Source organism: Rhipicephalus microplus, chromosome 1 (genome assembly GCF_043290135.1).
Source record: "Rhipicephalus microplus isolate Deutch F79 chromosome 1, USDA_Rmic, whole genome shotgun sequence".
Taxonomy (NCBI): Eukaryota; Metazoa; Arthropoda; class Arachnida; order Ixodida; family Ixodidae; genus Rhipicephalus; species Rhipicephalus microplus.
In genome coordinates, this window is record NC_134700.1 from 292,201,312 (window position 1) to 292,219,148 (window position 17,837).

Here is a 17,837-nt window from a genome sequence, read left to right on the forward strand (position 1 = left end):
TGCCGACAGCCCCTGTAAAGCTGTTTGCGCCGCGTGGTGCACGTGTCCCGCCCAAAGGCTGCATTTCGGTTTAGAACCTCCGGGCAATAGGTGGCGTTGTGTTCGCGAGAGTTGGCCACCACTATCGTCATCATCATGGGGTAGCGCCGGCAGTGACCCCTGGCGGAAGCAAGCCTTGGTGGCGGGCGAGAGTTGAGCGAGTCTCTTTTGTGCGTGGCACTTGCTGCGAACGGTTGTCTCTAGCGTGGGTCCTCGGCGCGTGGTACCGCGGCCTGCGTGCCAGGGGGCCCTCATGGTAAGTCAAGCGTTGGTGACGCTGCCTTGGGTGTGTTATTGTGTTCCTCCTATTGTGTGTTTATATTGTGTTTATATTGTGTGTTTGTAGTGTTATTGTGTTATGTTGTTTGAGTGTATGGTAATTTTGTGTAATGATGACTTAGAGTGTTCATAACAATTGATCTATCACTCGGTGGACGATATCGTCATTGTAAATTAGTTAAATAAATGCATGTGTTCTTTGGTTTGTAGCGATCGCATCTGCTGTGTCCGTTCACTCCAAGAGTGTGGCGTGGAGTTCGTTCGCCAAGTCGAGACCCCACGAACACTTCCACGATTTTCCACTGCGTCTGTTTTTCAGCCTTTCTAGACATCAAAAAAAGTTGCCGGATAGACGTCGCCTCGCAACGAATGGGTAGATTTCCAACTGTGCCCATAAAAAGTGAATTGGCATGCTTACACATCCTATCATTCATGCTATCATTAACACGCCTGCCTAACTGTCCAATATATAATCTCCCAAAGGTCAAGAGAATGCTGTAAACAACGAACATCTTGCACCTACTGAATCTATTGACATGCGCAGAATCACACCTAAACGTACAAGTCCCATGCTTCCCAACACCTTTACATACGCTGGCCAAAATGCAGGGCACAGAAGAAAACTAGCTTTATGGCACTTCACTCCTTATGCTGCCTAAAAAGCTGTTTCTTTTTCCTGGGCAGGAATTCCGCCTCTGCCTCAATCGTAACCTGAGAGTAACCTGCATTTAGCAGCCTCTCAACCAGCACATGAAAACTGCTCAGCATTTAATGCATAAAACTCTTTTCCAATGCATTGAAAATGCAAAAGTTCACAATAGCCTTACAGCTTCAAGCGGGAAGACTCATACAAAAGAAGCATCTCTTTAGTCCTAGGACTGTACATTCACCACATATGATCATGGGACAAAAAGTGACAAATATAAAAACCTGAAGAAATTATACAGTGGTTCTTCATGAGTGAAATGTAGGTTAATGGAGCATGACTGAAACGCTTGCAGCACACCACGAATGACACTATTGAGGCAGTCATTTGGTTCAGTATTTAAAAGAATGAGAAAAGTCATTACGTACCTGAAGGCATGGGAGACTCGATCATCATTAAAATTGTACACATAGCATTGTCAAATTTTACTAGACATATGTTACATAACCAGCATTCTTCCTGTCCTATCTATTTTTCGTGTCTCAGTTCATTCTGCTTTCCTTTGGCTTTTAGGGCTTTTGGAACAACTAGCAGCAGTTACTAAATAGAATAAAGTTGGGACTCAATAAAAAGAAATATTAACAGCACAAAGCCAATGTGGTCCATCTAAAATTGTTCTGTGCAACATAACAGCTGTAGAAACTTAGTAGAGTTTAGTTTTCCTAATAATCAATTATTATAGAAGTTCTAAATTCCGTAAAACAAATTCAGAATGCAGAAACTGCCCATAAAGCCATCAAGTACCTCTACACAAGCATTGGCATGCCATCATTTCAAACCAACACAATAAAATGAATGCTATCTTACTACCCATGATGTTCCCCCTGGCAAGCTCATCACTGAAGTCCAAGTTAAAAGACAGTGCTTATCTCACATTGCGGCTGAGAATAATCAACAAATGAGAACCTAAAAAACTGGAATTACAAAAAGCTCGACATGTCGTTCACTGGAAGCATTTGGAAACTCACCTTCTCCTCCTGCTCGCTTTCACAGGGCAGAGACACATCAGCCGGCACCGCACTCACCACAAGCTCCTTCAGCTCAGGTTCCTCAGCAGCTGTGGAACTCACCAACTGATTCATGGCATCAGAAATGTCTGCCAAGGTGGGTGCTTGCAGCTCCCCATCAGACACATCACTTTCACTCGCTACTCCTTTGGCAGCTTTAGTCAAATCACTTTCACAGGCACTGGCAAGGGCCTGAGAGCCCTCAGCTACAGCATCACTGTCATGAGGTTCATCAATGAGACAGTCCGCTGCATCCTTTTCCATGTCCACACTAGACACATCCTGCATGCTTTCATCCTGGTTCACCTCAGGTTCCGTGTCCGCTGTTTCTAGACTTAAGAATGTGCTGCCCCTGTTCGAGGATTTTGCCTGTGCTGCTCCCGATGCTTGCTTTTTTGACACAGCTGGTGGTTTCTTCAGTCGCGCCTTCTTGCTCGGACACGACTGGGCCAGGCTGGTGCCTCGCCTCTTGTCCCCACTTCGCAACCTCACGCTGCGCTGGCGTGTGGCAGGGCCCTCGAAGTTGGGCATATCCTCGGATGCCCTTCGCCGCCTGGCCTTTGGCGACTGTGCAGTTGCTCTCCCCATTCTTCCTTGCTTCTGCTTGGTTTTCATGGATACCCCAGCTGAAAAGACAAGTTATAGACCTGTCGATTGTGAATCTGTACTGCACCCATGTGAGGCCTTCTCAAACATGTCTGCACTGTGTGCTCTTCTGCACAAATGTGCCATACATGCAGTGCAGCTAGAGGTCACTAAATGCGAGCACACTTCAGCACTTTTCTGCCTTTTATATTGGTGAACTCAATGCTATGATCATCGCTTCCACTACCTCAAATTGTCGCTATTCAACACTTGGCGGCACTGAAAAATAGAAGCCTACTACCCTTTGATTTCGCATTTCTATACAGACATGCCGCATCTCCTGTGCACCACATAAATAAAAGACTGCAGTAATGTGCTGGGAAAGATATGCAGACACTGATACTACTCATCATTGCAAATGGTAGATGTGATATCGAGAACATATTTTCCAGCTAATACATCTTAAAAAAAAGCAGCGCATTGGACTAGTTTGTATCCCGTTAGTTCTGCTGAAGAATATAGAACGAAAATCAACAAACGAGACCAACACAAAACAACATTAAGGACTCTATACGCCAAGGACAGGCATAGAAATGCTGAAAACACCACGCATACTCTGTTCTACGTGTACTATTTCACCACATGTTAAAAAACAAATTCCCATAATAACGTGATTGACTGTCAAAAACACTTCTATCTAGGGTTTGGAAGTTTGCTACTTTACGCCAATTTGGCTACTTCTTTAGTCCGATGAAGGCAGGAAAGCTTCTTGCAACTTTAATTCTTGGCTACTTTCTAGTTCCCCCAACTGAACCAAATTATCGATTCTTGGCAACGTTGCAGCCACTTGTGTTCAAGTATGCTGTGTAAAAATGTCAGTGAATGTACATTTCCAACTCTTTTATACGAATTTGGTGGTTGCATTACACAAAAGAAAATACTTTTGCATATGTTGGCAAAAATCTGAGGCCTGTCTGTGTGTAATATGGTCTGTTTATGCAATAATCGTTGGAGTTTAACGTCCTAAAACCAAAATAGGTTTTTGAGAGACACTGTAATGGTTGGCTAAAAAAATTTTGACCCCTTGGGGTTCTTTAACATGCACCTAAATCTAAGCACACAGGCCTCAAGAATTTTCACCTTCCCTGTCACGGCGAATCCCTGTCACGGCGACAGCCGTGACAGGGATTCGATCCAGTGACCTGCGGGTCAGCAGTCGAGCCCCATAACCACTAGACCGCCGTGGCAGCTCAGAAAAACTTGTGTGGGCCATCTCGTTCCGGAGCCTCTACTGCTGAACACCACATTAAACTGTTGTTGGAATCGAACAGGACAATCAGAAGCACTATGCGTCAAGGATGCACTGCACTCGTCGACATTACCATGTGGATATCTGAATAACCATCAATGTTACTTCTTACAGCTTACTACATCCTGCAGCTCTGAAACATTAACGACTTGGAATTTCTCATCACAGAAAAGCAATGACAAAAGTGGCTTCAATTTATGCTTCAATCCTAGCATCTGTGATTTTGAGCGCACTTATGCAGTTATTTTTGTTGTCGCACAAGGCTGGTACTTCTAGCCCTTATAAGCTTAAGGGGAGATGCTACTCGAAGACATTCTTTTTAATATTTACCCTAGAGCAATGAAACTTGAGCTGTTTATGAACTTTTTATGCTGATTTCAAATATATGATTACTTTTCTTACAAGCTGCTTACTTTTAGCTCTGCGAAATGACAAAGTGAGAACCTTAACCCTTTTGCTCCCCCTCGCTTCATCCCTAAACTTCCATAATTTTTTACAATTCATACTTCATAACGTTTCAAATAAAGTGTAGAATATAAATAACTAATTTGGAAGCACATACAAAATACGTAATAAGCATGAAAAATAATAGGCGTAAAAAAGTCCATATTTTACCTACCCTAATAATGGTTTACATACATTTTTAATATAAAAAAATATTAAAATTTAAACTAGATAATTGTATTTCTCATACTTTGGAAAAATTTGGGCGAAATTTCATGCAGATCCGAGCACTACAAGTGCCCGAAAAAGGAAGGGCACATCGAAAAAAAGGGCAAAATTTGTGCTTTGAGAAAAAAGATTTTTAAAGTTAAAACTGCGTTTTTTATTTGGATGTCTATAAATGCGATGCAATTTGAACATAAAAAGGAACAATCCTTTTTGTAGTGGCCACAGCCACTAAAATACACCAGCACCATGAGTTTGTCTTTCTCTGCTTTTTCGAGCCGACTACTCACAGACATTGCATTCACAGACATGTCCATGAAACGCTTGTCAAACTTCTTCCACTCCATGTGGGAGAGTTTTGTGCCGACTGCAAGCTAGGAAGAAGTTCGACAGGACTTCAAAATCTAAACTAAGTCCAGTGTCGCGGGACACAGCAGTGCCGATGCCATTTTGCGGCCACGTTTGTACCAAATACCGCTGTACATAATGGCAATGTCGTCCCCGCTAAGCTTCCTCACTGTAAACTTCTTCGACCTCACAAGATTGGCACGGACATCTTCCATTGCCGCATCACGAACTTTCCGGCTAATGGCTGTGAATGACTTTTCATGCATTGGCAAACATGGCTAGCAAACAACTGCCGTAAATTGGTCCAGCTGCTCGTAGCCTATTCCTACAGAGCACGCCGCCACAATGGCTATCACGCACGAGCAATGGCTTCTTTAATTCATAAGGGAGATAAATACACGAGAAAAGCATTGTTCAGCTGCGCTGCTCGACAAGACATGGACCTTGCAAGTAGGCTTCACAGCACATAAAGGCGCGCAGTGGCCAATGGCGGTCCCCAACCCATACCACTTAATAAGCCAGTCGTAGCACTCAAAAAATTCTCAAAAGCATGCTTCCTTTTATTATTTCTTGCGCCACGTCGGCGACGGAAACTGTCGTTATTTTAAGAGTGAGACTCGACTGTTTGCCTCATGCGATCGACAATGGCGAGCGGCGGCGCATTATCGGCGGCAAGGTGCTCAAAGACTGCACACTTTGGGCCCTTTAACAGACACCTTGTGCTCTTTAGACGCAATTTTAAAGCATTTCCAGCCAAGTCTCAGCATGTTTTTTGTTTTTTTTTTTCCAGGACAGTAGAGCTGATCAATAAAGGCGAAAAAAAAAAATCGGTAATTTTGAAGAAAACTCGCGTTTTTCAACCCACATCTCCCCTTAAAAACCCCACTCTATGCATGAAATGATTGCTATAGTTATCCTACATTGTTGCAGTTATAAATGAAATGGATCACCAGATTTGTGTATTGGAAACCATCAAGAACGGTACATAGGTCGTGCAGTAGTGACCATGTGGATAATGTACAAAACTGCTTCATGGTATGAAAATAGTAGAAACTGCAAAAGTATCTTCCCTCATTCAAGAAATTCAGGAGTCCTTGCTCTATCATAAAAATGGGAGCAAACAAAGCTTTGCATCTGCATGTCTCACCAACTAGTTATCTGTCTATACCATTCCAAAATGCTCTATCCTAATTGTTTTCTTCTTCCATGCTGGAAATCAGACCTTGCTTGGCACTGCAACACTTCAGTTGCTACAAGCAACAATGGTCATGTGTTCATCATGCCCAAGCAACAATAAGTGTGGAAATGGGAGATGACAATTCATTATACCATAAGGTTAAAATATGATGTATATTTGAAGAATTTTTTCTGAATATAAATAAATTTAGTTGCAAGAGTGTCGTGTCCTTCTTGTCCCCTTTGCTTCGGTAAAAAGTGCGCCACTTCAACGTACAGTTTAATGATCAGTCACTAGCTAGCCCAGCTCTCAACCTCATTGAGATGACAATTACTATCACCTCGATGCAACACCGGATTGCTATATCATAACAGCCGATTGCAGACAAGCCCACAGTTCAGGGAATATCACTTATTGAAATATGGCACACATGTGACCGGTGTGCGTTTGAGGGCCTCATTTCTGTATGCTTGCTCAAGCTGGGTTTTTGTATGTGATGCTGAAATCAGCGAGTTATGTTGTGCTTTCAAGCATGAGTAAGTCACGTGTGCATGCACCACTTGAAATGTCACTGCCCATGGCGTGTGACTGCACTTCCATTAGTCAATGCAGACTGCACACGGCAACAAGTAGAGATATGCCACTACGTAATACAGAAACAAAAAGAAAGTGGGACACAGCTCCAAAACAATGGAGAATGCAGAGAAAGTACGCTGCCCGTAGACACCAGGCAACACAAAGGAGGCGGGCGCCGGCATTGACTCTCATAACCCTGGCAACAATGTAACTGGACAGCTTAATTTATTATAAAAATCTAATAATGAACTTTTTTTTTAATGTTTTGTTAAAATGGCCCCCTGGGTGGTGCCTTGCAAGCTTCTTTGTGACCATATTTTGCAATAGGTCCTGGCCTTTGAAAGCTCTTTGGGGAAGTGGGCAACATTACAAATGAAACCTGGCATCTACTCACCATCACTTGACGATGTCTGGCTGTCGGCTGCAGATGTCACACTCGATTCGTCCTGCACAGAACTATCCACAGAATGGCCCGTGTCATCATCATCATCATCTGCCATCACTTTCACATCTGTTGTGGTGGCTGAGTCTCCCGCTTTACTGTCTCTAGGGTGCTCACTACTGTCCTGCATCGACGAGAGAGCTACCGCACAGTTCTTAGCCCCTGCACCACTGCAGTCACCACTCGCAAGAATGTCATTCACACTTTCCGGCACACTGTCCACCGTAATGCCTATGAGACATGATGGCGCTTGTCCATCGCAGTGGTCCTCCTGTACAGCCTTCGCAGCAGTCTTGCCCTTGATGCACGGGCGAGTCATACTCCGAGCCGCCTTTGTAGCGGCCACAAGATTCGGTTCCACCTCGTCATCTTCCTCCCTGCATGAAAGATCGATTTATTTATTTGCTTGAGAAAATGCAAACAAATCTTGGCTCTTGCACTTGAATGTCGGTTTACGTGCATTGGGAATTGGGCTTTGTAAACGAAATTCGAAAATAGAGCAAAAATGTGACAGAATTGTGATGTTGCACAAGCTTGTCTCCTGTGTCAGCAACAAAGCAAGGAACACATACAAGCTCATCCACTTTCTAGGGTAAATTACTTAGTGTGGAAGCTTAGCTTTTTCAGTGGAGAAAAGTGTCTTGCAAGACAATACCTATCGATGAAGTTGATAAATTGAAGAAGTTTTTATTTTTATGCTGAACACCAGCTTTTGTTGAGCTCTTGAATAGTAATGAGGAGAAAATGGACCCGTTTTCAATGTGCTCAAATGAATAGAGCTACATGACAGCTAACCATATTAAGATATTGGGGCGGACACAAGAAAGACTGGCACAAGAAAGAAGACAACCCAAGCAGTTACCTACACTGACGACAGCCTTTAACTGACACGAGAGAGGAAGAAGAGGGCGGCTACAGAGCACGAGGCTGCGTCGTGTGTTACAAGAGTTATGTAGCCGTTCTGTGCATGGTAACCCCCATTGGGTGTCTACACGTACTGAGGGCGCAGAATAATGCTGGAGCTGCCACGACTGCATATGAAACCCTTGTTGTAAATTAGAAAGATGATAAAATGGAAGAAGCCAGCAAGGTTGCTTCAGGAGGTTTACTACGCACCACTGACACAAAAAACTAAAATCAGGGTATGGGGAGTCCTGCGTGGTAGGTGGCCAGCAGCAGTTGGAATCGCAAAGGCTGGTGGCCCGATGAGTAGACTATACCATGAAGACTTAAGTTCTTGAACATAATAATAATAATAATAATAATAATAATAATAATAATAATAAATGGGGGCATAAAAACCCTTGCAATTTCTTACTAGCAAAAGTAAGCCAGTGTTTGCCCACCCTTTATTTCGTAAACCTGCTCTTCCCGGGTAGTGCTCACTTAGAGATCACGTTGTTTTGCTCTGGTAATGTAAATACTAGGTTAATTCTTGAAATAATCTATCACTGTTTCCTAATAATGTAACATGTTTGAGAATTATTGTAGAAACCACCAACAAAAACACACACACCATGCAGTCCACGTAACAAATTGCAATACTGTATTTAACTCCTAGAAAATGGGAACAAAACACCGCATTTCTTTTGCTGAACGCCGAAGTTCTGTCTTGCCTCTACTAAGATGGCAGCCGCAGCAGTCATCTAAGGGTGGTTAATGCTTCCTTATGTGGCATCTATATTTCCACTCCATTTTTTTCTCAAACCTTTCTGATCGCGCCATATCATAAACGGCAACGCACAGAGACCACCGTGCAAGGCGCCAGTGCGCCAGGCTCACCCGAACAGTCCGAGGACGAAAGCGGCCGGACCGTAGCAGGGCCCCAGAAACCAGCCGCCAAAGCCCACCGTTCGCGAACAGATCTCCATGGCGGCGCGTGGTAAGGTACGAAAACACCGACACGAAGGCAGCGCGCGGCCAACCGTTCCCGAACGCTGCTGGGCGCGCACTGCTTGCCGGCAGTGCGCGGGCCACGAGCGCCCCCCAGAAAAAGGTCGGCCGGCGCCACCGTGAGCGAGGCGATTGAGAGATTGCCATCACAAAACCGATGGTCGAAACTAACCGACAAACATTTTTGTTTCACTTCAAAGGCGTGCGGGACAGCAGCGCTTCGCGTGCCAGCGCCTTGGCTGAAGCACTCGTCCGCGAAGGCGCCGGGAAATAAAGGCGGCTAGGGAGAAACAGGGACGCGGGCAGGCGGCAGCAATCTCTTCCGACGGGACAACGGTCTGCATTGGCACGCACAAAAGACGCGACCTTTTTTGAAAACTTCGAAGCTACACAGGCGAATGGAACAGAGCGAGGGAGAATGAGCGGGCGCGCGCGAGTGAAAAGACGAACAAAATGCCAGGCACGCGTCTCGCAAACAAGCGTCGTAAAAAAACGAGAGACGGACCTCTACTTTCGAGCCGGCGACATGCTCGCGGCGCGACCACTCGTCATGCCCGCGGGGCAGGGAACGGAGAAAGGAAGCTACGCGCGAGCTGCGGCTTCAAAGAAGAACGCCGCCACTGCAATCGCCTCGGAGTAGGATTAAAAGAAGGAGCCGAAGGTCTCTCGAGTTCAGAGGGCAGTAAAACCAATGGCCTAACAGAGGGATACGCGGGAAGCTAAGGCCGACGAAATGAACACTTTTTGTCGCGTGCCGCCAAAGGCAGTTTAGGGTACGGCGTAGACATAAAACGCACGTGTCTGGCCCGAGTACACACAGACGACTGTACCCCCTGTCAGCGGCGCGAACAACGGCGTTACATTCTCTGGGAGCCCCTTGCACGATGGTTTTTCTTTTCTTTTCGCCAGGCATAGCGCCCCCTATAGAACAACGTCCTATTCTCCCAGCGCCCTTAAAGTGTGGGTACGATGGCAAACGCAGATACAGGCCAGTTTCGGCGGCACATCTTTTCCTTTCATCGGGACGAAAAAAAAAAAAGTGGAACACGTGCGGTAAGCGCTGAAAAGCCGGGAAAGAAAGAAAAAGCACAAAATCTCCACGAGCACGAAACTTCAAGATCGTGAACCTCTAGAGCTCAGTGTCAGGTGCAGAACCGGCACGACATTCGTGCGCGAGTGGACGGACGCAAAGCCTTGTACGCGAAATTTCAGCAATAATACGGGCACATTTAGCGATGTTCTACGCTAGTGCGATGCCAACTACGAAGTAAGGCAGTAAGGATTCCCCCCCCCCCCTTCTTTTCGTGCAATATGTCTGTAGAACTTGCAGAACTGCTCCGCAATGCAGGGATAATGACTTGCAAAACAACACAGGATTGTGCATAGTGTGGGAAACTCGACACACAGAGGCAGCAGCAGCTATAATGACATGTGCAGATTAGTTAGGGGGCTACATGATTTATCTTGTTCGAGTACAGCTGTACAGCTCCTTACACGCGTTTAGCATGATCTTGTAACAAAGATCATCAAGATTATATTGATGACAAAACTGTGCTTTCAGCCAAAGAGATAAGCCCTCAGATTAGCAGAAATAAGGGTGACAAAGCGAAAGCCAACCTGTGATTTAGAACACGAGGGGGCGTTCACAAAGTTCATACTACTACTACTGTCATCAATGGAAAAAAACCCCGTCAACCGATTAAGGGACACTAAAGTCAAATAACAATTTACATGAGAGTGAAAGCCCAATGTATGACTTCTAAAACAATATTATCAACAGCAGTGCTTTATTTACCAATTAAGATAAATGCATGAAAACACATGCGCTATGCGTAGGGCATTCCAAAATGATCCTGACGACGCGAGTGGTACCGACTACAATTAGTCACTAGCAATCGATTGATTGATAGATATGTGGGGTTTACCGTCCCAAAACCACCATACAATTATGAGAGACACCGCAGTGGAGGGCTGCGAAAATTTCAAACACCTGGGGTTCTTTAACGTGCACCCACATCTGAGCCCACGGGCCTACATCATTTTAGCCTCTATCGAAAATGCTGTCGCCAAAGCCGGAATTCGATCCCCCGAGCTGTCAGCAGCTGAGTACCTTAGCCAGTAGACCACCGCGGCGGGGCTCACTAGCAATCGAACTAGGGCTCACTAGAATCAAGAGACATAATAAGAAGCTGCTTGTCCGCTTGTTTAATTCATGGAAAAAACTATTGGACATTACTAAAGAATGGCACAAGTCATTGAAAGTTCAATTTTCGCCTGGTTAAACTGGACAGGTCGTGCCATCCAGCAGGCCCAATGGAATCAAGCACGTCTGCCATCTAGGAGGACATGGCAGGAAACTGTTCAATGGCCATTGTTGCTGCCGCTATTCCCGCTATTTCGTTCCCGCTATTTTCGTTCTGCTGCTACTAATGTCGGCGGCGCACAGTACAGCCGGGCAACGTTGTGTGGACCCCCATGCGGACCTCTATACCGTAATTTTATTTCAAAATTAGCACTTGATTAGCATAAAAGTAACAGTGCGATGATTCTGGATCGCTATTTCAACAATCAACGTCGACTTGATAGTTGCCTGTAGTGTTCCTTTAAACTATCGATAGCTGTCTTGCCTTAAATGTTAAAGGGACCGACAACAAATTTTTTTTCGACCTTTTTTTTTTCGGCGCGACTGAAAGCTTACCCTTCGCAGTGTTCGCAGCTGCAGTAGTTACTCCCAAAAGCACGTAGTTACTTTATAAGCAGTATTTCTCGATTTGAAAGGCTCTGAACACAGAGATGCCTTTTTGTCCAGCAACTTACGGTGACTTGTGCATGCTGTCATTGTTCTGCTTTCGCAGTAGTTCCTGTACCTATGCTTAACCACGCTTATTCTGAGTTTTACAACTATTTTCGAAAATAACCAGCTGTTACAATGAGACAATGCGGCTTTATACAGCTTCCCTGTATTTGTATTGCGTTGCGTGTGCCCAAAGTTGATGCGCTTATGTCGCGGATGGCTTGTTCCGTCGTCATCACTCTTTCGACACACGAGCCTAGTCAAGTCACCAAAAAACGTCACTACGCGTTATTTCTGAGACACAGTGTAGGTAAAAAAAGAAAAAAAAACGCGTCACTCAAAAATCTTAAGCAACCTGGAAAGTGTATGCTCGGTTTCATGGGGACGTAGGAAAGTTGCTGAAGATGCGCTGACGAGCACAGGATCATTACGTCATGCGAAGGTAGCGCCACTTTATTGCGCACTACTAACGCAGGCCTATAAGTGCATTTTTTTGGAGCAATATCTTCTACTATAGAGAAACACACAATATTTAAATACTAACAGGAAAATTTCTGATTTCTGAGTTTAGGTCATGTGACAGGGCAGCTTGGATAATTGAAGTTGGCACCACAGGCTTTTTTCCGATTTATTAATGAAGAAAAAATATAACTGCACTTTTCACGAGAAAATAGGGTTGGTTTGAGTCCCCACAAGGGACAATCATTCCATCCGTGCAGTCATCCCATTTCATGTTATGGGCAGCTGTCGGTCCCTTTAAAAAGACCCCCCCCTCCCCCCAAAAACACACAAACTTCCCCAATGACGGCACAGCTTTGAGCCTCTATTTTGACAGTGGTACGTTCGGGTGATTTCAACGTGATATTGCCATTGAATCATGATATTGATATTGAATCATGACGGTGCACCCTTCTCGAACATTTCTGCCGCTGCTTCATTCTGAAACTGTCTGCATTGACGACAGCAACCAATAAACTAACAATTAACTGGAGCTTTATGTGCCAAAACCACGATACGATTACGAGGCATGCCATAGTGAAACATTGCAGATTAATGCCGGCTACCCAGAATTCCCCAACACGGACATAAAATTACCGTATTTATCGAATGTACCACGTATAAACTTTTTGAAGAAGATAGGCTTACTCGGGGACCTTGGACGCAAAAATTTTGGTCTGTCTGTCTGTACATTTGTTTGTTTGTCTGCCTTTAACCGTAACCCGAACGACACCAAACGATACCCCGAACGGCGGACTCCATCTACAGCACCCACCAATATTGCTCAAGTTTTAGCGTTCATACTTGTGCAATTGTCAATTAAAAAGTGATTATTGCGCATATCTGAGGCACCATAACAACATGTCAATATTCTGAATGTGTGCATTGATACTAGAAAAGGCATACATAGGTAGTTCTAAAAACCGTAGCGTTTATCACGCTGCGCTGATAATGCACCGCTTGCACAAAAAGGCAAGTGTTTCCAACGCTTTGCTAAGATGACACGGTGGCGGCACCTACCCGTCGCCTTGCATTCTACACCTTATCGCCTCCAAGACAGGCGCACATGACGCGCATTTCGTTTTCCAAGATAACCACCAGATAGCGCTCATGTCTCACATGTGACGTGACTAGATGGGCTCATTCGCCTCCGCTGCACGCTCGAGGCACTCTGACGCTGCGCCTCCAGGATACCATTAACCGATTTTCTAGCACAGAACATCAAATAAACGTTTTGTTCACTCTCTCCAGATGCAAGACTATCATCTTTCAATGACATTTGCAGTGTAACATGCAGATACGAGACCAATTTTTTTTCTAGATTTTTCTACATAACATTGACAATCACCATTTTTTCCCGAAACTCACCCGTCGCAATACAATCGAGGTAGCGTTACAATCAAGTAAATACGGTAAGTTGCTAATCGTTCGTGCATTCCACCACAACCTAAACCAGGCCGGGAACTGAAACCACGCTCCAGCGATACACAAAGCCACTACAACTGCCACTGCAGTGACGAAACCTATTCTACTTCACTACTGATGCAAGTTTTTGGCAATGGCGTAATCATGAACATGATGCCTTAGTAAACGATCTCCATCGAAAACATTTGGCTAAAAAAAAAAAAAAAATTCCTACAGTTGTGGTCAAACGATGTGTCACGAGGTGTCAACACGAACATCTGGTTACACGGCATCCCGCAAATCAGTGGCTTACATAAAAAATTCCGATGCCGCTAAACCACCAGTCAAAGAGCCCCAAAACATCGACATGGACAAAGATTGGTGGTTCATCGTCAATCAAAGGTTGGTCCAGCTAATCTGACTGCATTGAAATACTATGCTCCGTTTTACAATCGCCTGACGAGCAGAGACACCGACACCAGCCCAATGTGAATTTTCAGAAATATGTAATTTAAAGCGGAAAGGGAATCCCTATTCCAAATTTTCTTATGGACGCTGCTATTTCTGCTTCGGTAACCCAGTGGTGCTCTGCGGTAGTATGCAGAACACAACTTATATGTTCTGCTGAAGCTAGAGACAAATGTGCTCATTGTTATGTTTCGGCAACCCAGTGGTGCTCTGATGTAGTATACAGAACACAACTTATATGTTCTGCTGAAGCTAGAGACACATGAGTTCATTGTTGTGGTACCGGAACATTATAAACGTCCGTCATACGAGCCAGTTGCTTCAGGTGCACGCCGGTATAAGTTCATGGTTACCACTAAATAATAATAAAAGCGCTCGTACTTCGTTCGTTGAGCTTGCCTTTGTCAGCGCATGGGTTGCTAAATCAAAGGTTTGTCATAACCATCCATGGTCGAAACCGTGCAAGCTCTCTTCGCTCCAGCTGACTTATAAAACCAGTGTCTTCCTGCCAGGAACGTTACTGGACGTGCGACAACCTTCCTGGCAGAAATCAAACATAATCAGGAAATTGCATCATCACTCCGGCGAAACTGGTGATTCACACGTGCAGTGTATACTGCGATATGGTTTAAATCCTCCCATTATGATAGGTGTTATTTCAAGCAATGAACGCGCTCTTCAGCTGATGATGCAGTGCCAAGTCAATCGATGCCCACCATTTAACAGAAACTGCAGACGTAGTACACCATGGACTGCCAGCAGTGCTCGATGGTGGGTGCAGATGTTTAGTAAAATGTGCAGAGGTAGAACGCCGTCGCGGGCAGACAGCAGTGAATGATGGCCCCTGGCGTGGCGAAGACCGACTCATGGGGCGGAGGCGTTGGAACCAATCGCCACCAGCTCCGCCAGACACGCGTGGCATTTCCGGAAGATCTTCCGGAACTAACGGTAACGGTAGATATGAGCCAGAACTTGGGAACGTGCTCAACCTTGTTTCCTGCACGCGCGCGATTAGAACAAGGCAAAAGGTAGCACAATGATAGACGCTTCTAGACGAGCACCTCTTGAGAGCGACGCTGGCTCGTTAACGGTCGCGTCTCCCGGTGACCCCTAGTTGTGCTCGGATGCCAATGCCGCCAGAGTCCGCCGCGATGCAAGCTTCAGCTACCTCACTGCGCAGCTGCTTGCTTGTGCATCCCGTAGAACGTCCAATCGCCTGAGCACCGACTGGCTGCAGATGCAGAGAAGGATTCCAGAATTATCACGTAGTGGCGTCCGAGTAAGGCAGACAAATGATGGCGACTTCTAGATAAACATGGCGTTAATGCACCTTTTAACACAAAGAAAGCATCGAGATTACACATCAGTACGAAAGATGGGTACTTCGTTGCAGCATGAACCCGACACAAAGATATGAGAATTAAGGAACGAAGACACACGTGGCACTGCTAACAACTACTACTTACGGCGCTACTTGCACGCCTTTTTCATTCGATTCTTTTGTCCTTGCGTCGAGTTCACGCTGTATCCTAGTATCCAAATGCTCTACCAAAAAGCCCATTTGGCGACTCTAGTTGGGTAGGACAGGCGTGCGCTCGCGCGAAGGGGGGAGGGGAGGGGCAGAGCACACGAATTGGGATTACCCTCCCCCCCTTAATCACCTGGAAGGAGGGGGAGTGCAATGTTTGCCACATAGCGATACTTGGTCGGACCTGTTTAGTCAGTGTTGAAATTTCAGTGTTGTATTTCAGACACTCTTTGTCCTTCCCACCCTCTCCCCTCGCCCCACAAAAAGCCTTGCTTACGCCTGTGGGACAGGCACAGATATACTGGGGTGGCCAGCCGAGAGGAGGCTAAGACCCTGATTCACATACTTTTGGCAGCCATATGGTCAAAGGCAATCTTTGCTTTAACTATTTATACTTCAGATTTGAAAAGTAGTGCTATGAAACCTGTGGAAGTAGCATGCTTAGTAGAAGAGGCACCTCAGATAATTAGCAGCATAGGTGTTTTCGAGTTGCACCACACTTACTAATGAATAACTGCTAATTCACATATGGTGCAATCACAACTTGTGCACATCAGGTTATCGTCAGGTTGCTTCAACTCTGCAAGCTTCACTTGTGAGTGCAGTTTGCCAAGGCAGCTGTCCCAATAATGTGTCCCTCTGCCCATTAGGTCTTATTCCAAACCAGGGACAGCTTTCGCCCAACTACAACATACCCTGTAACATAAAGATAGAAAATTTAATTTCATGCTATAATAAATGACATCTATATTCCTTTTTGACATACAATACTATTTAAAAATTGCCTGGTTTACACCCAAAACCATAGTATGGTCATCAGGGATGCTATAGTGGAGGGCTCTCGAAATTCCCATCAACTAGGGTTCTTTAAAGTGCACCTCAAGCTAAGTACACAGTCATCAATCGTTCTTGCTTCCATCGAAAATGCGGCCGCTACGACTGAGATTCAATCCTGCAATCTGTGGGTCAGTAGTCAGCCACTAAACCACTATGGCGGGTACATGAGACATTACTAGCGACCGGATTATAGGCAAATGCCTATTTTGTTTCTTGTGTTCCTATCGTGCCATTTTTATATATGAGCATGAATTAGAGGTTGAGAAGGGCTTTTATGGTGTTGTTATAGTGCCTATAGGTGCCTAGTTTTGACATTTGTGGCTAAATTTTTATAAGTGCTACAAATGCTTATTTTTGAAATCGGTGCCATATGAACACTATTTAAATATAAATTTTGCTTTCAGGTACAATTGGAGAAAGGTATTCATGTTACTCGGCAAACTCCAGCTGTCAGAACTCTATTGGGAGCAACCTGTACTCCATCTGATAAGTTATTTTCAGCACTGTCAAGGAGAGCTACAAGGCCTCTTAACCAATAAGAAGGCCGATTACCCTCTACACATGTATTCATTCGCATTGCGTCATCTCCTCGGCATTTCCTTAGCCTCTGCTTGCACGCGTAGGGAACAGGATCGAGGTGCAGCCACAGGACAATGAAGAACGAATGCGATACCGTGGAGTGTCATCAGGGGAAAATGGAGTGTACACAAAAAAGATGCCAACATGGTCCTTGTTTTCTTTGTCATCTGCTTCTTACACGGTGCATATTTCTGTATTACTTCTATTCAGGCCACAGATTGCAGAAAGTACACACGTCGCCTGGAATAATCCTCGTAGCATCACATACTACTTTGACGTACGCATTAAGCATTCCTTGTATACGCCACCTCCACCATGTATGAGGGCATGCCCACAAGATGAAGGTTGAGTGGCGTTTACTTTGACATTTGACCTCTTTTCAGAGCGCGTAGCATTGCAAATCTTGGCAGATGAGATTGAGAGCAGCACCCAGTGCATGCATTCCTCTTGCCCGTTCGAAATTCTCAAGCCTAGTGAAGGACCCTTCAAAGTGTTCGCAGACAGAAAAGAAATTCCCTCTGTGCGATTAGACCAAGTTAATATGAGGCAAAAAGACCCTGCTGGTCTACTAGCACTCTAGCTATTTGCTCCCGTGTTGCCATTTTCAGCCATGCCAAAAAGAAAGATACACCAAGAGCATGTTTTTTTGTCAGTGGACAGTTCACCATGCTGGACTCACCATGCTGGACTAGAAAAAAA

The 17,837-nt window shown here is 45.0% G+C and overlaps 1 protein-coding gene across 5 annotated transcripts in view; it reads right to left on the reverse strand.

Annotated features, from left to right (window-relative positions):
• The window catches only part of LOC119165735 (SET domain containing 2), a 138,195-nt gene that overhangs the window by 99,682 nt on the left and 20,676 nt on the right, over nt 1–17,837 (reverse strand). For all 5 annotated transcript variants that reach the window (XM_075865140.1, XM_075865141.1, XM_075865139.1 and 2 more), the window contains 2 exons: nt 7,090–7,514; nt 1,993–2,657 (listed from right to left, as the gene is read on the reverse strand). In XM_075865140.1, coding sequence (XP_075721255.1) covers nt 1,993–2,657; nt 7,090–7,514 — 1,090 coding nt within the window. The remainder of the gene's footprint in view (nt 1–1,992; nt 2,658–7,089; nt 7,515–17,837) is intronic.